The 23,006-nt window shown below is 42.3% G+C and overlaps 1 protein-coding gene across 4 annotated transcripts in view; it reads right to left on the minus strand.

The window, feature by feature from the left end:
- Nucleotides 1–5,556: 5,556 nt before the first annotated feature.
- tle5 (TLE family member 5, transcriptional modulator) overlaps nucleotides 5,557–23,006 on the minus strand; it is a 43,015-nt gene continuing 25,565 nt past the window's right edge. Inside the window, exons 4-7 of one of the 4 annotated variants that reach the window (XM_004068349.5) lie at nucleotides 19,848–19,892; nucleotides 10,607–10,669; nucleotides 9,866–9,940; nucleotides 5,557–8,455 (exon numbers count right to left, since the gene is read on the minus strand). In XM_004068349.5, coding sequence (XP_004068397.1) covers nucleotides 8,228–8,455; nucleotides 9,866–9,940; nucleotides 10,607–10,669; nucleotides 19,848–19,892 — 411 coding nt within the window. In that variant the 3' untranslated portion in view covers nucleotides 5,557–8,227. The remainder of the gene's footprint in view (nucleotides 8,456–9,865; nucleotides 9,941–10,606; nucleotides 10,670–19,847; nucleotides 19,893–23,006) is intronic. The other 3 variants (XM_011474520.4, XM_004068350.5, XM_011474521.4) reach the window with 3 other exon arrangements.

Genomic DNA, 23,006 nt, shown 5'->3' on the forward strand with positions numbered 1-23,006 from the left:
TGGAATCTGGATCCAAACGGCTCGATAACTCTGCTATTGTTCGCTATTTTTGCTGCACCTGTTAGGTTGGGGGTCTGAGGGGCTGTAAGCCAGCTGGAGAAAGTGTAAACAGAGAGCTCTCAGTAACAGGGAGGGGTTTCCTGTCGCTCTGCAGAAACTATGTTCTAGAAAAAGACACGTTTTTTTATTTTGACGTAAAACGGCCTCATTATAAATAAAAGATCAAAAGAAAACGCTTTTACAATAGATCCGATCCAAGATGGAGTGGGAATTTAACTCCCCCCCCCCCTTATTTTTTACACAGTTGTCTGGTTCTTAACATCTGTTTCAAGTTATTCAAGTGTTTTCAGTCGAAATCCAGAACATTTATGAATAAAAAATGAATAAAAATGGAATTCTAATTGATTGTCAGGTAAAACCACGGTCACACCACAAAACACTACAAGGATTTTAAATGATGAAGGATGAACATTTTTCTAACCCAATCCGCTGGAGGAGTGTCATGACAGTTTACTTACTTTACAATCAATTAACTGATAAAGGAATTGAGAGGATTTCTAAATGTATTTCTAATTAAATACTCGTAAAAAAAAGAAGCTGTGTTGGTTTTAACCCAACTCCAAGATTATAAAAGGACTTGTTTTTTTTCCAGGTTTATTTAACTAAAAGATTCAGAAAAAAACGTGAATCTGGTTAAAATGAAACCATTTTAAATCCAAAATCCAAACAATTACTATTGCTCCAAAAAGGAACCCAAAAAGATACCCTAGCGTGAATAACCTAAGAGTTTTAAAAATAACCCAAATAAAAAAAGATGCTGATTAAAATGTTTAAAACTTGAAAAAAAAATCACATCAATCAAATCATCTGATTAGTCCCAAAGTAAACACTTACTTTTTGTCTATTTCCCAATAGATCCAGTTTTAAAGTTTTGCATGAATAAAAACACATCACCCTCTGGTTTGTTTGAAAACTCAGATTAAAGTTTTGGCTCCTTTTTCAACCGGAGCAAACCAAAGGCCGACTTCAGTCCACGGTTCTCAGTGGGAGAAGGATGAGCGCTTCTTCACAAAGCACTCGTGAGGTAGAAAGGCCGCTGTCGTCAGGCAGATCGGCGGGGAAAAGGGAAGCAGCGATGCTGAAGACGGCAGCCTCTAGGAGGAGGAAGAGGAGAGGCGGAGATGGATGGTGAGTGGAAAAGATGAGGAACAAGCAGCTTTGAGTCAGACCTGAGGACAGAGGAATAAAAGACAAAAGAAGTGATGGGGTGAGACGATAATGAAAGGAAAACCAGAGAGGAGACGAGTGAGGGCGAAGATGAAAGTATAGTGGGAAGTGGAGATGAAGAAAGTCAGAGAAGGAAGTTTAAAAGTTTGAATTCAGATTTCGGTTTCTGCTGCAGGGATTCACACTGATCCTTGCAAAGATTTCAAACCTCGTCTTTAGGGGAATTCAAGCTATTTTGACAGATTTTCGGTTGTTTTAACTTCTCTTTGCTCTACAACTTCCCAAACTTTTTTCCAAATCAGCACATTTTGGTCTCAGTGAGAGCTAGAATCTAGAAATAAACTTGATTTAAGACTCAAAAATATTCAAATTTCTTGATTTAACAAAATGTTCAGAAGACTTCTAAAGCCAGGAACAAAAATTTAGATTCATGTTCTGGAAATAAGAGCTAGTTGTAGATTTTATGAGGGTTTGAGATGGACACATTTGTACTAAGATTCTCATTGTGTTCACATTTAAATGAGCCATTTTGCACTAATTACACAATTTCTTTTGTCACTCTAATCAAATGAACTACAATTAGGTTCATAAAAGATTTAAAAATTCAAACCATTGGCTTAGAACTAGTAAAAAGATATTTATTATTGGGCTGAATGACATTCTATTTGAAGTAATTCTCTCTAACAAAGAGCTTTTTTGGCTTATTTTCCCAGATGTGGATATTTTATTACCAAGATTTAAGGAGTAAAAATAACTTTCCGGTTGGACAGATCATTTGACTACTTTCTAGTGATTTTGTTCTTTTCCTACTACTTCTTTTTGTGTCCAAATGTCTTCCAGAGCACCAACACCGGCGGCTCCTGCAGCTCCGGTCCGGTCCGTCTGAACGAGACTCCGCGCTTCATTCCAGAAACAGTGGAGGAAACCTTTGAAGCGAAGGGGGAGATGAGAGTGGACGGGCGGGTCAGAGGGAGGCAGGGATGAGTGAAAAAAAAAAAAAACTAGACCAGAGTGACGGAGATGAAATGGGAGAAGACGGAGAGATGGATGGGTGGAGGGGAGGTGCAGCCGGTTGGAGGATGGAGATGCGTCGGATGGAGATTGACAGCCTCTTTTCCAGAGGGACGTGTGAATAAACCAGCGCGGTGAGGTGGGAGGTGGAGGGAAGGGGGGCGTCTGATGGAGAGAGACACGGAGGAAGGGGGGAGACGAGGGGAGGAGGAGAGGAGGGAATGAGAGATCCGTCTCCGTAATCAAGCCAGAAAAGGGGAGCTGAAGCGAAGGAGCGAGGGGAGAAGACGAGTGAGTTCTGAATGAGTCAATCATGATTAATCAAGATGCTTCTAGCTCTCTGGCTCTCCCCATCTCATCCTCATTACACGCACGTGCACACGTACACACGTGCACACGTTTTCCTACTGCCCCCATTCAGGTGGTTTACAACAACCAGAGAAGCTTCTCACTGCTCTGCTTTAGATCAACCTCCCAGCGTAAATCGACTCTGGTGCTGATGCGGGTGGGGATGTTTGGACTCGGATGTTCTCACCTTCTTTAGGATCAGATTGGAGGAAAATGTTGACCTTTGACCTCCAGGAACAGCCCTCCTGCAGAAGAACACGCCGCTAAAGCTAAATGAAGGTGGAGCTGGGTCGGTCAAGGCCAGACCATGCCGCCTTCGTATCTTTAGATGGATCTGACTTAATTGAACCTTCTTCTATCCTAAAAAAATGGGCGGGGCAAACACCTGGAATACTCCTAGAAAAGGACATTTATAAATCACCTGTCAACCAAAAGGCCACGCCCCCAAAGGAGAAGAATTGTGATAGGATATTTAAATAAATGAGGTTCATTAAGACTCAGTAAGCGGATGAATCAAAGTACTGTCCGTTTATTTTAAGTTGATTAGATTCCCAAAGCGCCGCCTAGAGGTCAGCTGATGAACTGAAACTTCCTTCTGATTTTAAAACAACCAAACTTTCTCACAAAAACATAATTTAGTATTCAATGCTTTTACACCGGGATGGAATTTTCTAGATTTTTGATTACCATTGACTGTATCAGAGAACTGGACTGATTGAGTGTGACATCACCGTTTCCTTTCAGATCAAGTCAATTCACTCGCCCTTCTCCGCAACACGTGTCGTCGTGTTGGAACCAGCCATCGTTGGTAAGCAGAGATCGGTCCTGTTGGGTCAGAGTTTCTACGGCAACCACTCTCGTCAATCAGGAGTAAGCTTGTTAAAAGGCCACACCCCCTACCACTTGAAAGCGGGCTACACGAAATCTGTCAAATGTTTTGGACGTTGGACGAGGGGGCCAGCAGCAGGCTCCACCCACTTTTACGGAGGCATCTGATTGGCCAGTCTGTAATTAAAAAACATTGCACAACAGAAGAAAATATTGTGAAAAAAAATTAAATTCTTATATAGTCAATTGCTTTTTTGAAATCATTTAATTTCAGACAGAACGCCCTAAAATCAGCTTCTTCTTGACTCATTTAAGTGGATGGTTAGATGAAATTCAGAAGTTTGAAAAAAATTAGCTGAAAAGCAAAGGAGGCCTTTACCTTATGCTAACACCTCGACTTTGTCCAAATAACTTAATACACTAAATAGGCCGTCCACCATTTATGTCGGGGCTTCTGAATCTACAATTACAGAATCCATTGCCCTAAAAATTTCCCAGAAGTCTCTGCGAAAAAGTAGTGTGCATCGTAGCTCACTCAATTCGTAAATATAGACCACAAATGATTTGTCTATTGAAGAAAACACAAGAAAATACTTTTTTTTTCTTATGAATCATCCAAGTTTTCATCATCAAAACACAGTAGATTCATAAATACCAGTAGTCTTTATAAAAACGTTTTGTGTGTTTGTTTTTTACAAACGGAAAATTATTAAAAAATAAAAGATTGGCTTCTGAATGACATAAAAAAACCCTGATATCGTTTTTTAGGAGTTAGGGAGCAAGGATGGAATTTGGACATTAACCTGGAGCTTTTATTTTGAAAGCTCAGCTGCAGTTTAGATGCCCCAAATTATGACAACCCATGATGCAATGCTTCTTCTGTGGCATTTTTCTGATGGTGAAGAAAACATTTAAGAAAATTAAGATCAAATTTATTTCTTTACTCAAGTTGTTGTGAATTAGGAGCAGACGAAAGACTTTCTTTGGTTAGAAACAGATCATACATGTGTGATGTAGAACAGACAGTGGGCGGGGCCACAAGCTCCCTGCTCGGAGTTCTGAGCAACAGTGAGCGGCTTGTGGCCCCGCCCTCAACCCCGAGGTGAACTTCTAATGAACCACTGCCACTCTGCAGAAACTATGTCCTAAAAGGAAAATTACAAAAAGCAGCCTGATAATTAAAAGATCATTGGGAAGGCTTTGAAAATAGATCAGAAAGATGATCGAAGCAAAGTCTTGGTTTTTGTTTTCACATTAAAAATCATAGATTTGATTTGAGTTTATCAGTAAAATTCTAGCATTTTATTGCTTAAACTGGGTCTAAAGCGCTCCATGTAGAAGAAAATAGAGAGCTGTCTTCCTGAGATTCTGTTAGGGAATTCTGAGTGAATCTTCGGTCAGACAACGTACAAAAAAAGATGTTTTTTTATTGAAGTGTCAGATCCAGAGCCGTCTGCAGGAAGAGAGAAACGAAGGATACGGGAACTGACGGCGTGAGCAGTTACACACGTTCATCCACACAAGAGGAAAAACGGGAATATTCTCCTCAAAGATGAGCAGCCTCCTGCGTGTGTGTGAGCTGTCAACAGGCTGGAGGAGTTAAAGGCCGAACATCTGAACGATGAAGATGCTGAGCGGGAGGGGATCTGCTGTCACAGCAGACGAGGGCAATCCTCATCAATGCAGTTGAAAAGACACACTGCTCCCTCCCCAGGAGGATGCACAAGCACTGCCCCCCCCCAGCAATAACCTGCAGGTTTGAGGTGATGGGAAGTGTAAACCAACACCCCCTCCTAGTGGCTCTGCAGGGAACTGCAGGCGGTTCTGTGCAGATCAGCAACCGATCGCATCTCCACACTAGGAGGATCTTCTGGTCATCGGGGGAGGGGGGCAGTCGTGACCTGCCTGGGATCAACAAAAATCTGACGGAAACACAATGACAAAAACACAACTCAACAATTACACTTGAACAGTGGTGGTAGCATCATGATCAGGGCTGGTTTAGCTTTAAAGACGGTTTGGCACCAAACGTAGGAGTTCGAATCAGTTTTCTGCCCCAATTGGCCCCTGATCCAAGCCCCCCCCCCCCCCCCCCCCCACACACACACACACACACATTACCTCCATAAGAAGAACCAGAAGTTTCTTTGGATTTGATTGACTTTATTTTTAAGGCACCAGAAGTCCCTCTTTACTGCAGAACATTTCATATCATTTATGGTAAATTTGTGTTGCCCCTTTTTTGTTTTAATATATTTTCCTTTTTTTTTGTTGCTGTTTATTTAAATGTAGCAATGATTTTGGACACAAAACTTTTTTTTTTCTTTCCTCAAAGTACACACAAAGTTTTACATTATACACAAAATAAGTGTTTAAAAAAGACCTTTACAAAGCTCAAAATGCATACAATGCGTCACGCTATTAGGGGGGAAAAGTTAGGGGGGGGGGAGTAAAAAGGGGGGGGGAGGGTGAAAGGAAATCCTGGGCAGCGAACATCAACATACGGCTGATTCCCACGTTAGTCTTTGTAACATAAAAGCACAAAAATGAACAAGGACAGACGCAGCCTTAAACACATCCAGCGCTCTATGTAGACTCCACCCTCTTCATCGACTCCACCCTCTTCATCGACTCCACCCTCTTCATCGCATACATAGAAGCGCGTTTGCATGATACAGTCAGCTCCTCCTAACTTATATCAACACCCTTTCAAAACCGTTGGAGTTGAGCGCATGGAGAGTCGAGATCAAACTGAAGAAAAGAAACCTTCCACCACGAATGAGTGCGAGTTTTCTGCAGGCATGCACTGGCGTGTTGGCGTCTACGCCACCCGCATTTCACCGCCACGGGGTGCAGCGGGGAGCTATAGATACAGATCGGCTAAATGTACGGACGGCGTGCTGCAAGCTGCATTCACAAGCAGAGGATTACGTCAGCTTCAGTTTGAGTAAAGAACAGCAACACATTTCACCTGGTTCATCGTCGACTACCAGACCTGTACAACTGTTTATACACACTTTGATATGTACTGTATACACATACATACACAGCCTGGGGGGAGCAAACTCGGTGTTTCTTTTTATTGACGTTGTTTAGTATGCATTAAAAGGTTCCTGAAAAAATAAAATTGTGACAGCAGAAGGGTTTTACCCTGCAGATAAAAAAAAACACTGTTGCATTGTGGGGGGGTGGGGGGGGGGCAGGATTTTGAGTAAAATGGTCTTAAAAATCTAAATAAAGGCAAAACTGTGTTTGGGACAAAAACAAGTAGGTATTCCATTAGCTAGTAGCTAAATTCCAGAAGCTAGTAGCTTTTCTAGCTAAGATTGACGTGTTCATTTCAAACAAAGCAGCTTTTATTCTACAGAATCTCACAAATCATCAGAACTTTAGAATACATTTATGTAACCTTTACTCTGGATCTGGAAAGGTCAAAAGCAAACGACAAATGTTCTTTTGTGTTGTGGAGTCAGAGGCTGCGCCACTTCCTGGTGCGTTCCTGATTCTCCCCCCAAACTGTCCTGCACAGATGTCTAAACATAAGTAAGGAAATCGCTGATATGAGAAAATACGTGTAGTGCAAATATAAATGTTGTTATTTTAGCAGCATTTCGCGCTTAAAAAAAAACCCGACTATCGTAGAACGGGACTGTTTTGTTTTGTTCTGTTTTGTGTGACGTCATCCACAGAAAAGGGTTTCCAACCAAATGAAGTCATTTAGTCTTGCCAAAATAGATGCCGCCACATTGGAGCCAAACGTCGTCAGTAAGCACTGATCGGTCGGTCTGAGTCAACGTTTCTATGGCAACAACTCTCGCCAGTCACGAGTGAGCTTGTTGGAAGGCCACGCCCCTACCACTGAAAGCGGACTACACCAAATCTGTCAATCAACGGGTTGAAAAAGGTATCAGAACTATTTTGACCAATAGGTTACAATGGGTTACAGCGGTCTATTTGTCTATAGAGGTCTATGGGATTTTGGCTTCCTTGAACCTGCAGGTACTTCCTGTTTGGAATGGCAAGGGGGAGGAGTCACGCAGTCCGTTTCCCACAGACAGTCAATCCTTCCTAGTGAATGTTGGTCAGCTGTAAACGTCTTTTAAAGAACACTTGAGATGTTTGCATGCAGAGAGCACTGCGCACATCTGACCATGTCAATATTCAGGATCCCAGTCCAGAGTCTGAGCGGCGTCTTTAGATCCATCCATCATGAAAACGCTGTCAAACACGCCGCCTGTTTGTCTAGCTTCACTCATTTCTGTGGTAGGGGGTGGAGCCTCTGTTTGCAGATGCGTGAAGATCTCACACCTTCAGGACGGACTAAGACCACATGAGAAAACGCCGTAAACAGCTCCTTCCGTCTCTGCGCTAATCTGTTTTAGCTGTTTGAACTCTGGACTTGTAAGACTTTACTGTGAAAGAGCGAGGTTTGGCTTTTCCAGACCGGTCTTTGTCTAACAGAAACAAAGAAGTGCTTTCAGTTTGCAGTTCAGTCAGGATCAGACAGGATCTGCTCAGAGCAGGAGAAAGAACAGGAGCAGGATGACGAGGAAAAACTAAATTAAAAAAGTCAAGCTCAAGTACACAGAATAAAGAAACTAAACACCAGAGATGATAGGAGAAAAAAACTGTTTTTGAGGCAACCTTGTTATTGTCAATGTGAGCAAACCAGAGAAGCAGAGCTCTGCTAACAATTATGGATCTGAAGGTGGAGCTGAGCTGAGGGATAAAGGAGGAAATCTGGGGAGCAAAGTCGTGAATTTGGGGAGATTCAGGTCTCTGGCAAAAAGAGGAGGTGAGTGAGGAACACCATCTAGTCAGACTTGTCTCCATCTTCCTCGCGGTGGCTATCCACGCCGTCACGAGAGGCTTTCTCCTCCTTGGCCAGCTGGGCTTGAGAGGCCAGGAGGGAGGAGAGGGAGAAGAGGCCAGAGGAGGTGGTGACGGCGGGGAGGGCCGGCTGGCTCAGGCCCAGGGGCAGCGGCGTCATGGGCAGGGCCAGGCCCTGGAGCTGGGACAGCTGGTGAGCCTGGAGCTGCTGCTGCAGGAAGACGAGCACACTTAGCGTGGACGACAGATTCAGCACAGAACGTGAAAACGGAGCGAGAACCAGATGTGGTGAAGATCACAGCTGCAGCTCAGAGACTACAATCCATTTTCTCCAAGCAGAAGACTCATGCATCAAAACAAAGAGGCAGCTGCAGAATGACGTTTACTGGATTAACCCACAGTATGAAAAGGAAAAAATAAGATTTATATTCACTCTGGATTCCTCCACACAGTTTTAAGGCCACGATTATTAATAAATACATTAAAAATTACAAGAATAACGTCATAAAAGTGCAAGTTAAAAGTAATTAATGCACAAGAATAAACTTGTAATATTATAGGAAAAAAGTCGCAATATAAAAGAATAAAGTCTTAATATTACGAGAGAAAATTAAATTTTATAGGAACATAACTGTAATTTTAGGAGAATAAAATCGCAATTTTATGAAAAAAAGTCTTTTAATTTTATAATAAAAAATATAAATAAATAAAAAAAAAAAAGATTAAAAAAAAAAAAATCGCAATTTTACGAGAACAAAGTTTTAATATCAGGAAAAAAAATTCGCAATTTAAAGAAAAAAAAAGCTTGTAATTTTATGAGAAAAGTCGCAATTTTACAAGAATTAAGGTATAAATTTATGACAAAAAGTCAAATAAACTTGTAATACTATAGGAAAAAAGTCAAGAAGGTATGAGAAAAAGTTGTAGTTTTACGAGAAGAAACTCAAACTCGTTTCTTCTGGTTGATTTTTAATTTTTAAAATTCCTAATTAGCTTTACATGATGATTCCTTTATATGACTTCCAGAATACTGAGACAGTGGTCCCTCTTTTATCGAGGGAGTTGGCTAAAAAACGATAACCTTCAATAGACGACTGAAGAGAAAAACTGAACACACTCTGTACATGGAAGAGACTGACTGACAACAGCCAATCAGGACATTGCTGTTTCAAAAGAAACCAGCATGCAGAAAAAAACTCTGCGAAGCAGCGAGACCGCCAAAGGTGAAGTGCGAGATAGCGAGGGAAACCTGTAGGCGTGTGTTATGGGAATTTGAGTGAAACACAGAACCTCAAGAAAAGGCTGAAATTCCCCAAAGATCCCAAACTCATCGGGAAAAGTGACTTTCTCAGAGGAAGATCACAGGAAATGAGATGTTGGACATCAGAGATGTTACGTTTTTCACTGAAATTCAACATCTGAGGAAAATGAAACATGTAGTTTTAAATTAATACAGTCGTGGAACAATTTGTGTCCATTTGTTGGCTTTATCGATTCATCTGACTAATGTTTTTTTAATGACCTTCATAAATAGAGGGTCATTAAAGGAACCAACAGGATCGATCATGCGGATCAATATTTGAACCGATCATCATTAGAACCAGGTGCCAGAACGTCGTACCCTTATGATGGAGTTCATCTCTGGGGGCGTGACCTGCTTGGCCCTCTCGATGGCGGCCAGGACCTGCTGCTGGTGCTGGGGAGGGCGTTCGCGCGGCGAGATCAGGCCCGGCGGAGGAAAGAGAGACGAGAAGACAACAGCGGGACGGAAACAGGGGAAGGAAAGTTTGGCGGTGGTGGGAGGGGGGGTGAGGTCGATAGGTTAGATCAATACCAACAGTCCCTGACAGACTCTCCTACAACCCCCACTGCTGCTGCACCTCCCCCTCCACCCATTTAGCTATTCATCCAGTCACAAGCACGGGCAGAAAAACACAAAGCCTTGTGCGACAGCCGGGAATGGATGGCGGGATGGTACGGTGTAATGGGTGGAGGTCAACCCCCCCTCCCCCCTCCCACAGGGCAGATAAGAGCGGGGCTTATCTGAATCACTAAGCCATTTATTACACTGACACACAAACACTGAGAGAAAGGAAGAGTGGCGGAAGAAGAAAGAAGAAGAGGAGGGGGAGAGAAGGTCAGAAATGGCGGTGGGAGGTGTTCCATCAAATAGTAAGGTGGGTGGGGGAGGGGCGTGAGAGCTAAAGTGAGATGAGGTGATGATGAAGGACCAGAGGAGAGACGCTGAGGAGGTGCTGACGTAATTAGGCGGGGATGGGGGTGAGTACATTCACGGATTTGAGGAAGAGCGCTGAGGTCAAGGGGTCAAAGACGACTGTGTCGGCGTGGGCGTGGCGCTCACCTCCTGGGACAGGTAGGGCAGGACTTGTGCGCAGATCCCGTTGAGTCTCTTCACGATCTCAGCCTGTGGAAAGATTGATCCGGTTAAAACAAGACTAAACGTTCCCCGCTGTCCTGATTATGAACAAATGCTTGAGATAAAAGTTATTCTTTCAAATACTCGGGGGAGGGGTTCTTCTTCTTTTGTTGTTTTATCTACAGCATCAAAGGACTTTGCCTTCCTTCTTTCCTGTTTCATTTCCCCTTTTTAAACTCCTCCCTTTTTTCTACCCATCCTTCCATCCATCGATCTGTCTGTCATCCGACCATCCATCAATTCTTTCATCCATTTGCCTTTCCCTCCTTCCTTTATTTCATCTATCCATCCACCAATTATCAATTCTTTCACTCATCTTCCTTTCTTCCTTCATTTCATTCATCTGTCAATTCTTACATCCATCAGTCCATCCTTCCTTCATTTAATAAATCTGTCCTGTATTCCATCCATTCATCCATCCTTTTTTCCTTCCTTTATTTATTCCATCTGTCTAGAGCTGCACGATATGAGGAAAACCCGCGATATGCGATTTTAGTGATTAATATCGCAATAACGATATAATTTGCGGTACATAAACAAATAGCAAAACAACCAAAAACATTGTTTACATTTCACTGCGACAGTTTAAAAATTATACTCCAAATGCCCCTCGTCGACGTAGGAGGCAAACACCAAACATCAAACGGCTCATCTGATTGATCAACAACATAAACGGGTCATTCCGATTGGTTAAATGCGTAAAGGGATTTATTTTCATTTGTTCAATAATTCAAGCTGCCATGATTTTGTTTTAGCACATTTAAGGTAACCGTTTATTGGGATTTTCGCCGTCTTTTGCGGTATGCGTTTTGCACAGCTTGATGTCGCGATAACGATACATTTGCGGTATATTCTGCAGGCCTACATCTGTCCTTTACTTTTTTCTTTATTCCATCTATCCCTTCATTCCATCCATCCATCATTCCCACCTTTCTTCATTCCTTACTTCTTCCTTTATTACAATCCCTAATCTATCCATTCATCATCTGTCAATTCTTCCATCCGTCAAGCCTTCACTCCATCTTTTTTCTATTTTTAATCGTCCTTTTCCCCCTTTTTTGTTCCATCCATCCATTTATCCATCTGTTACCCATCATCCATCCCATAACAGTGATTATATGTGAAATCTAATTCCAGGTAAATTCAGCTCAAATGGGTGAAATCTTCCAGCACAGAAACTCTTTTTTTTTTCCTCATCCCAAGTTGACGGGAGAACTTTGACAGTTTCATAACTTTCTGCACACGATGAAATGTTTTTAAACAAAAACTTCCCCTCTGTCCATATTTAGGAACATTTATCTAAACTTTCATCTAAACTCAAACTATGTGGTTAACAGAGTTCAAAGAAATATGACGAAACACAGGCTAAGCCAGACAGTATTCATGTAATCGTGTGATAGCAGATTATTTAGAATATGGCCCAACTTCTGAACGTGATATGAAGGTTTAGGAGGCAACTCAACGAACTTTATTTGAAGAGGTCTAACACAAGTGTTGCATTAACTGTCTAAGCATCGCGTTCATCCATTTGATTTGTTCGTTTGGCTTTTGCCTAAGCACCTTCAAGGGCAGGTGAGGCCGCTTTCCTGGTTGCTTCATTACAAATTAAGGAGATAAAAGCTGTGGAGTTCATTTCGAGAGTAGAATCTGCATTTCATAGCAGCTCATGTGAGCTCTCAGAATGAGCTAATGAAGCAAACGAATGAGGGAAAGAAACGAGCAAAAAGCAGAAAAACAGCAGAGACCGAAGAGCTGCTTTCTGTCATCGGAAAAGGAGAACATCTCCCTCCATCAAACATGGAAAGGGCTGCCTGATGAGTGAAAGGGGGGGCACATGGCACCCCACTTTGATAACAGGCTAAATTTTATTAAACATTATCATCCTTAAAGCCTAACTCCAATGAAAATGATGTGTTTTTTCTGATGGAGGACATATGTAAAGTAAATAAGCTTAAAATTGCATTTCTGAGTATTTCTTTATTCAAATCGATGTGAATCAGAAGCCGACAAAAAAATGCCGTTTGAAAAAGCTGGAAGTCGTGTCAAATCTGCTCTGCTCCATTCTGATGCATCCAGACAAACAGATCAATGAACGTCCTTGTTTTCCTGGAACCTGAGCTGGAATCTGGATCTAAACTGTTCGGCTGGATCGCTCTGGAATTGCTCGCCTATTTTGTTGCAGTGTTAATGTTAGCTTGGGGTTGTGAGTGTTGACAAAGGAATGGTGCGAGGCAGGCTCACTCTGCGCCAACCGTCCCACCCACAAATCAGAGCCCAATTTCTAATCAACTCCTGCCGCTCTGCAGAAACTATGTCCTATGAAATGACAGGTTTTTTGATTTTTGGCAAGAAACGGCATCCTCATAATTAAAAGTGGGAACGCTTTAAAAATAGATCAGAAGATCATCAAAGTGGGGCTTAGATGAAGACATTTAGCATGTCTTAACTAATAACTGTGATTCATCAAGTTTAAAGTGAAGCCACAATTCCAGCCTCCACCTGTTGGGGGCAGCAAAAATGTGTTCATTTAGTCTAAAAGCCATGAAAAACACAACTTCACCACGATGAGCCTTTGTAAGCTCAATCACTCAGTACATCTGATCTAATTTAAAATAATCTGGAAGAACTTTTTAGCACTTCAGTGACGTTCCTTGAATTGTTTTGACCGTTTTGAGGAATTCATGTAATTCCAACAGATTCTAAGACTTTAAACACGCAACTGCTGTAAAGTCTTGCAAAGCTGCTTTTCCCAGCTGTCAGAATCCATTGGGTTTATGTCAAGTGCACAAATTGCAGTAATTTAAGGAGTGTCTGTGACTTCCTGTTGCCGGGGACAGCTTCTGTGCTAAAGAGTTATCTTTACTTTTGCAAAAGCTATCCCAGATTTTTATGAAGGAGTCAGTTCTTTACCATCAAGGCCCAGAGTTCAACCTTTTTTAGTAACCTCTAATAAACTAAACTGTGTAAAAATGATTTCACATGTTTTTTTGTGTGTATTGATTCCCATTGATGTGTTGGATTTTTGAAGAAAGACTTGTGTTTCGCATGATTATAGTTAAACTCCATCAAACCACAAAAAGTACCATTTGATGTCCCGGTATAAACTGTACATTTTGACCCCCCTCTCTGAAAACTTACTTAAGTAGATATGAAAATCATAATAAATGTTTTAAAGAAGATCTTCCTTTTCTCTTGCAAGTGTAAAAAATCTTTATGTCAGGATGAAAACAAGAAGCAGAGAAAGGAAAAAAGAAAAAAAAGGCTAGCCAGAACTTTTTCCAAAACTCAAATATCGTCAGAACTGAGCAGTTTTGTAGCCATCCAAGCATCATTGAATGAACCACAAACTCGTATGATTAATAAGAGTCAAATATGAGGCCCACCAACTACCAGCTAAGCCTCATAAAACTGTAACAAAGCAATGGTCCAAAAAACATCAACACATCTTCCTCAGAAGACCGAAAACATACAAAAGTACTCAAGTCAAAGTTCAGGAGTCGGTGTGAATTTCAGTAAATGTGCTTGACTGTAAACTGCATCAATATATAGAGTTAACACATTCATTGATATGGATAACAGCAGACATGACGTTCATCTACATGCCACCCTCTAAAGTTCTGATACTTCCAAAGATCCCATGGTTTGCCGGATCCGCTGAGGCTCTCGAACGTCAAGCTCCTTTCAAAACAGTTATTGGGAACAAACGCACTCAGATAAGCAGAAAACACAGAGCATTCAGGCCATTTTCATCCTTTCATTGCTCCTACATACAAGTCCATCTTAGTGTTTGTAATCCTCCAGTCCCTTTCTGAGATATGCAAAGCAGCAGTAATTGTGTTACAGCCTAATTCATGGCATGATGAGGGGAGGGGGGCCCTCCTAACTCGCATCAGGCATGCAGAGCGTGGCTCACTCCTACCGCTCATCATTACACACACAAACTCCCCAACCTCTCTAAAAAAGTCTCTTTAAATGTCAGGCATCACTCCTTACCATCTGTGAGTTTTACTCTCCTTTGCTGCCCTCAAGTCTGTTTTTTTCCAAGCCAATGGTAAAATTCTCTGCACCCCTCACTCACGTTGCTTTATGTTAGCTCAAATGGAGTAATTACTCACTAAAAATGCTTTTTGCATCTGTAAAGGTTGCATTGGACCCAGGGGTGTAGTTTTAGGGAAAACTCCGGTCACTACGGCGGCTCTGGTTTCTCCAAGTCTTAATGTTGTTTTGGATAAACTTCATTGTTACTCCTTTGATGCAAAAATAAGAAATAAAAATCATTCCAAATCTATTTAGAACTAAAAAACCAGCACCATCCCTAACATCCTTCAACAGCTACCAGTGCGGGAGGATTCAACCAAGAACAGGTCAACGTGGAGACTTTCACATCCCTGCCTCCAAGGCGATGCTCGCTCTTTCACGCAAATGATGAATCACAGTTTAAGGCTTAGTCACATGCATCCAGCATGAGGGTTAGCCTGTACAGGTGCTTTGGGTTACCTGGGTTGTCCGGGTAGTGGAGGGTTATAGAACGGAGCAGCGGCTCCCTTGAGGCTCGTACGGCCATCTTAAGGAACGTACAAATGTCGTGCGTGTGATACGTGTATCGTAAAGTATACTTAATCTAACGGAAGTTGTATGCCCTTATGTATGGGTATTGGTGTGGTAAAATCCCCTTAAGCCACACGCTAGTTGCTTGTAAAGTGCGAGCCCCTGCAACAGACCTGTATCCACCAGATGGGCAGTTGAGATTTATATCTGATTTCTTTTCAAAGACTTTTGCTTTTTCCTACCGATAGGTCAGCTTTATTTGTTTGCATTTTTTCTGTACACTAAAAAAGTGCTTTCCAGGAGTCCCATATCATAAGTAACAAGAACACAGCAATATGATGACAATCAATACCTTTATAACTAAAATAACTTTCCATCGTTATTGCTCAGACTTCAACATCTCACTGGTGCTGTGAGAAACTGTTAGTATTTCTGACTCTTTCATTTTCCCTACACATCTATGGGGGTTGATCTCTCGTTGATGGATTCTACCATTTAATTAACCGATTTGCAGACAGCTCCAGTAAACACAGACAAAATAAGCCACAGAGAGGTAAAAACCCAAGAGCTGGTGGTTTAAATGGAAGAAAACAGTCAGACCTCATGTCAAATAACACCCGCCTTTCACATCAGTCATTCAGGACTAAAACTTTAAAGGATTCGGCAGTTTAATGCCAACAAGCTGAGGTGCAAAAAAGAAAATCTTTTGTTTGATTACCCTCAACGGCTTTTTCATTGAAATTTTAATGAACTGAAGGAACTTTCAGCCTTGAATAAATATAGTTTGCTTGGAATAGAACTGTCGTCTTGTGCTTAGTGTTATCTGGGTTTTAGTCCACTAAAAAGTGGAATTTCCATTTATTTTGACTCACTGGATATAGATTTTGGCCATCGTGTCTTCGAAAGTATCCAAGAAAATCCAAGAAGGCCTGTACAATTAACCCAAATTTAATCGTTAATGCATTGCAAAACTGTGCAACATGTGTATCGCAAAAGACGACGTTTACTGCGTCATCTTAAATGTGGGGCATTTGCAGTAAAGATTATGTAAACTTTTATTTCAAAGAAAACTATTCTAGTGAAATAATAATTGTGTATTTCTTTTTTTTTAACAGAAGGTATCACCTTCTGATCCTCTGGCTGTGTCACAGATAAGAGTCATAAAATGACGCCTAGCTTCATAGTTTCCTCCTCACATTAAAACAGCCTGCAGGCCATTCAGAGCTAAGCATTCATGATGAAACGCTGAAGACATAAACCAGCAGTAAAGGGAAGCGCTGTGACTCAACGCGGCTTCATTTAACCGTCCCTGACTCGACCTCACATCTCTTCTCACGGGCAAAATGAGAAGCTGCAGAGAAAAAGACAAGAGAGGAGGGAGCTCTTCTGAATCGAGTACGACAAGCGCGATCAAGAGGGAGCAACTGGATGTGTGAGAGTGTGAGGGAAAGGAAGAGAGTGAAATAGAGATGGAGGTGGAAAGAGGAGGAAGAGTCTGGCTCTGCACAATAAGCTTAGACACGAATGCTCCCCGACACTCGTCTCCACACATCCCCTTCAATTCCGACTCTCTAATGGAATTCGCCATTTGCCGCGCCCACTCACATGGAGAAGGAGCACACGCACAGACTGAAACAGGACTACACAAAAGCACACAGCAGCCTCTGAACATGTGCCAGCAGTTTCGAGCATCATCACTGATGAAGAGGGGCACTTGTGCGCACACACCAAAGCTCGTCCTGGCAGGCTCAACCCACACCAACTTTTGGAGCTTTTTATTGCAGAGCGCCAAAACAAAGCACTTGTGGACGCACCGAAAATATTAAAAACGCAAATACACAACCTGGTTTCTGGACTGCATCCCTGCGATAAACGGGAAATAATGTAAGCGCCCAGATTTGTGAGTTTCGTGGTGCTCACCACAGCTCCCGTTTGTGTGGGTGCATTAATGCGAAGGTCTTTAAATCATGGAAGCTGCTACTTCTGTGTGCAAGTGCGACCATTAGTCAACGTGCGCTCGCTTCATCCAGCGCGGCTGTCAGAGGGGGGCCGTCAATCATGTGGCTAGTGTGTGTGTGTGTGTGTGTGTTTGCTCCAGACGAGGTCACCGATGAGGGCGAGCCCTTCGGAGGCCCATCGCTCTCTCCCGCCTACAGCCTGAACAGAAATGACTTCCCCAGCTTCAGTCAGACAAACTGATGTATGGCCAGCAGCTTCCCCCAGCCTTTTGTCTTTTCTGCAGCATAATCCTTCACAAGTCTTCAAAGGATGCGCTATACTCACTTTCTGAAGGTGAACAAATGAAAATGAAGGACTAACTTGTTTGAAAAAAAGGCATGTTTTTAGCACATGGCTGTGTGGCCTTTGTGTACAAAGCCAATGCAGATTGATGCAAACATCGAGTTATGGATTCTAAAAGTCTGGATCGGGGGGACACCCTGGACAGGTCGCCAGTCTGCCACAGGGCAACAATCACACACCCATGCACACTCACATTCACACCTATGAAGCATGTTTTTGGACGGTGGGAGGAAGCCGGAGCCCCCGGAGAAAACCCATGAATGAGGTCCCTCAGCCGGGCCTTCTTGCTGTGAGGCAAAAGTGCTAACCACTGCACCACCGTGCAGCCCGATTATTCCACTTTTAGCCAAAATCGAATGACCTGTGGTATTATCTAGGACATAGGCTGTGTCAGACTTCCCACCCTAACCCCTAACTATTGCCCTGCATTTTAAAAGCAATTCGGACACCACAGTCACTGCTTTTTGTTTTTTGTTTTGTTTAACAGCGGACATGACGTCATCGATTTCATGAAGTTAAAAACTAATTTGAGCATTTTGCGAAGATTATTTATGAGTCCATTGTCTTCTGAAGATAAAAACGTTAGTGATTTAATAAAAAAATACATTTAAATACACTTTTTTTGGCAAAAATTGCAATGCATTATGGTCTATATTCGCCGATCCAGTGAGCATTGATGCACACTGGGTTTTTACAGACTTCTGGGAAATTTCTAGGGCAGTGTTTTTCAACCACGGCACACTAGTGTGCCGCGGGAGATGGTCAAGTGTGCCGTGGGAAATTGCCCTCATTAACTGATCTGAAAAATTTTTCCATCTCCAGGAAATCAGCTCTTTGTTCATCCAAACAGGCCCTGATAAAACACTGAGTAGTTAGAAATATAAAAGATCTTAAAATTACTTTTTCTTTGTGTTTATTTAATTCTATTAAAGACATTTTAATAAGAATACCGGTACCGGTATAACTGTGTAAGGAAAAGTCCCGCCCCTTTAACTGTCTCCGCCAATCATTCTTGAAGGCTTAATCACATGTCATCAGTCTGACCAATCAGAAGTGGTTAAAGTCTTCACTTCCTTGTTCTTAATTCTGCTGATAAAGTCACTCAGTTCTAACAAAAATACCAGCTAGAGCTCGTCTTTAGCTGGTGGTTCATCTCTTAGAAAAAAACAGCCGCAACTTCCTGCTTTTTCTACCACAATTATCACAAAAATCCACATGAGATTGCGCGCGCGGGGGGGGGGGGGGGGGGGGGGGAGGTGTCGATCCATACAGACCATGAATTTCTGCTTTTTTTTTTTTTTTTGGATGCTGGTGTGCTGCGGGATTTTTGTCAAGGTTAAAGTGTGCCGTGGCTCAAAAAAGGCTGAAAAACACTGTTCTAGGGCTGTGCAGATACGGACGGCACTGCAAAATGGCGAGTTTTTTGTAGTGTTTCTGCAAACCCGCCCCCCTCCCCTCCCCATTACTGAGAGCTCTTTGTTTACCTGTTAGCTTACAGGTCCTCACGAAAAAATATGTATGAACATTTTGACTCTATGGGCTCACACAGCGATCTATGAACTTGATCCATCTTTTGAGCGCGGGCAACTGTGACGAAGGCCGTGTCACACAGCCACTACGTAGCTTTTGCCCATTTTTCACGTGAAATGTCGGTCTTTCGTGATACATGCGTGATCTACGTCATTCATAAGATGCAGATGTGCGTCGAGGGTCTCAGACGTCGGGTCTTTACGTGATTTTTGAGCAGCTCAGAATTTTCTTTATGTTGTTTATACACAATTATTACGTAAATCATATGCTGTTGTGCATGATTTTTATGAGATACATACGCAAATGTGTGTCTTTCCACAACTGCGTATGTCTAATGGAATTACCAACGCATGTATCACCGATGTATAACATTTGTACAGCGCACATTTCACATTCAAATTACGTAATTGACGCACGAATCACTCATAAATTCCATTTGAACAGCGCAATAATCACGTGCGGTTCATGTTCTACGTTGATTTACGTGTTCTTTACTTGGTTTATTCGTAATTCTTTTGTGATTTCTAGTGGTTCATTCAGGATACATATTGTGACAAAAATATGAAAAACCACAACTTTTCTCACGTTTTCCACGTAGATTCATGTATGACCAATTTTTTATGCATGCTATATGCGCAAAATGTACGAAGCACTTGTGTGACTAGAGCTGTGACGGTGAGGGATTTTTGATCACTGGAAATGCAACCCCTTCTAGTTAGAAATGCTTTATTCCGTCTGATCCAACATGTTTATCCAAGAACACGAGTTTCAGATAAAGTTGACGTACCTGTTTGTGCATCTCTATGTTGAGCCCGTAGGACATCTCGTAGTACTAGAGAGAGAGAGAGAGACAGATGGATCAATGAGATTAGCAAATAAAAACGGATTCTGGAATAATCTGTTTTCGCAATAACTACATGTGACAAAGTCTCGTTTGATGTTACTGAATATTCAGATAACATTGGGATGATGTTAAGTAGGGTCAGGGGGTCGCTCCCGGCCATCATGGGAGGAAGGTGGGATACAACGGGACGCGTAAACGCCAGGCTGCCACACGGCAGCAGAAATAAAAGTCTAAATTAGAACCTGCGAGGAATGAAATAGACAAAAAAGGCTTTCATTTAGAATGAGGTTCCTCAAAATTAAAAGTGACATGTTTGACATCTTAATGACTAGCACATTTAGCAACAGATTTCAGCGAAAAACAGAAAGAAAAAAAACACTTCCGTGCTCAAACACAAAGACACGGAAGGAACCGGGAGCGACAACACAATGAAAAAAAAGGAGCCTTTGTTGTGCGTGAGTGCGTGTTCACTGTTAATGAGAGGGCCACCTTCTGGGCTTCAACTCTGTTAATCACCCACTCTGTCTGCAGGGGTCGGACTCTGTCACTGGAAAACAAACACAACGCTGATCTCTTTCTCCTGCTCGCCTGCACACGCACACACATTTTTCTCACTACGTGGTTTTCTCGGGCGGGCGCACACGCATACACACAGCTTTCCGCCCACGCCGAAGCTCCCTAAAGTAATTACAGCACTGGGGAAATGGAGGTGCCGCCGGCTGGGGGAGTGGGGGAACCTGATATGCCATTAGAGAGGAGTGGGGAGATTGCTGTGGGGATACAAGACTGGGCTTGCTGCAGATGGAGAGGAAATGCTTATGAGCGTGCACTCTGGTGTTTTTATTTGCAGGAAAACAACAAAATGTGGGTTTTAGACATGCAAGAAAGACGAAAAGCATAAAAAAACATTAAAAAACAAACATGTCAGCTATTTAAAATCACATAAACCACAACAAAGCCTGGTTTTTAATGATAGAAAGTATTATGATCAGAATAAAGGGAGGAAAACTATAAAGATATTTGTTAACTTTCTACAAACCACTTCTTAACACAGGTTTTTCAAATTCCACATGAATTTTTGTTCATGTTCAAAAGCCTGGAAGAACAACGACAGAAAAGCTCACCCCCCACGCATTTCTGACATGACACAGGGAACATGTGCAGCCCCTTATCTGGAGCAGCTTTCACACAAGAAGGCTGCAGATTTTCGGGACAATTGGTCTGGACCTCTTTGTGCAGTCGCTGCTAACACATGCGCTGCACAGCAGGAGACTTCCTGCAGGAGATGAAGTCTCTCCGCTGAAAACACGAGAAAGACACAAAGGAGCATTCGCCCTGAAGGAACAGCGACGCTTCAGCAAAGCGCTTCCAGAAAGGCTTAAACCGTATTGTGACTGCATTCAAAAAAAGACGTGGAAATGCAACATCTACTGTTTCTAAGCTGCATTTATCTAAAGATTTCCTAAAACAACATTTCTGTTGAAGGGACTAAATCATGCAAAATCAACTTTTTTGAGCTTTTTAGTGGATTTTAATGTTTTTAAATTTTTTTACTTTATGTTTCACACTAAAAACAACCCCAAAGTGGTATTTTGATCCATTCAGGTATTTCCAAGCGTTCCTCACAAAAACCTGGTCTCTGAGAACCACCAATCCACGACAACGAGTGGGTTCTCGTATTGTGACATCACAAAGTGTGGAAACGCCCCTTCCAGGAAGAGTCTGCACTGCCAGCCCCGCCCTCAGGCCGACACACACACCCACTTTCTCAGGGGAGCTAGCAGTGATCGGCAATTAAAGAAAAAAATTAAAACGCTTTCATTTTTCTATGCACAACATGCTATCTTTGCAAAAGTTTGCACAACGTGAGAAAGGCGGAGCCTCAGTGATTAAGTCGCCTTACTTCCAGGTAGGGAAATGAGCAGCGAAAATAACCCATATTTAATAAATAATGTGTTCTTTAGTGTGCCAAAGGTAATATATGATCATATATATGGATATAGTTTAGTCTGAAAGGCTATCAAAAGCATATTATTGGCCCTGAAAGGTTCTAAAAGTTTATAGCTACAAACATACAAATAAAATGAAATAACCTTGTTTTAACATTACAGAAAATAGAAAAGGCAGTGTTTGTCTCTTAAAACAGGCCAACAGCTGCAGTTCCAGCCTAATTCAAAGACACACTCAGGAAGTGTGTGTCTGAGTGTGTGCGCGCGCGTGTGTGTATGAGAAGAGTGTGTGTTTGCTGGCCTGCTGATGGAGGAGAGAGGAGTGCAGCACTGCAGATTAGATGAGATTAAAGACAGTCAGAGGATCAATTAGAGGCAAAACATCAGACGGCCACAGCTCCAACAAGCAACAATGAGATTAGTCTGGAGGTGAGGCAGTTAGAAGCACGTCTAGATGTTTGCTAGCGTGTGTGTGTGTGTGTGTGTGTGTGTGTGTGTGTGTGAACATGCACAAAAGATGAAGAAACAAAGGGAATATAAGAATTCTGGGAAAATATGAGGGCTGTGTGTTTCTGACAAACGAGTCAGGTAATATTCCTAAATCTTTCACTTCATCCATCAGACATAAAACGTCAGATTTATCTCCATCTACAGCTCTGCTTTGAAGCATTTCTCTGCAGCTGCTCTGGTTTGTGTCGAGTGCTGAGCAGCTGCTGGTAGTACTTGACATTTTTACTACCTACATTCAGCATGTTGCTGTCATGTATGTTTTGTGCTGCAGGATCTGACAGTTGTTAATACGACAGAATTATTTCACAAAAAACGACTGGAAACACAAGAACTGAACCTTGAGAAAGTAAAAAGACTTGATTCAAGAAGAATTGTCTGTTTTGCAAGAAAAATAAACGGATCAAGAAAGCTTTTCAGCAGCAAAGAAATCAGACAGAAGAAATGTCTTAATGACTAGATTGGTGCAGCGGTAGGGCGGTCGACCCATGATCGTAAGGTTGCAGGTTCGATTCCCGCCTTGTACACCCATGAGTCGAAGTGTCCTTGGGCAAGACACTGAACACCACCTTGCCTCTGGTGGTGGGCGGGCGCCTGTGTTTGGCAGCGGAGCCGCCACCAGTGTCTGAATGTGTGAGTGAATGTG

The sequence above is a fragment of the Oryzias latipes genome, chromosome 4, assembly GCF_053564925.1.
Source record: "Oryzias latipes strain Hd-rR chromosome 4, Olatipes_Hd-rR_3.1".
Taxonomy (NCBI): Eukaryota; Metazoa; Chordata; class Actinopteri; order Beloniformes; family Adrianichthyidae; genus Oryzias; species Oryzias latipes.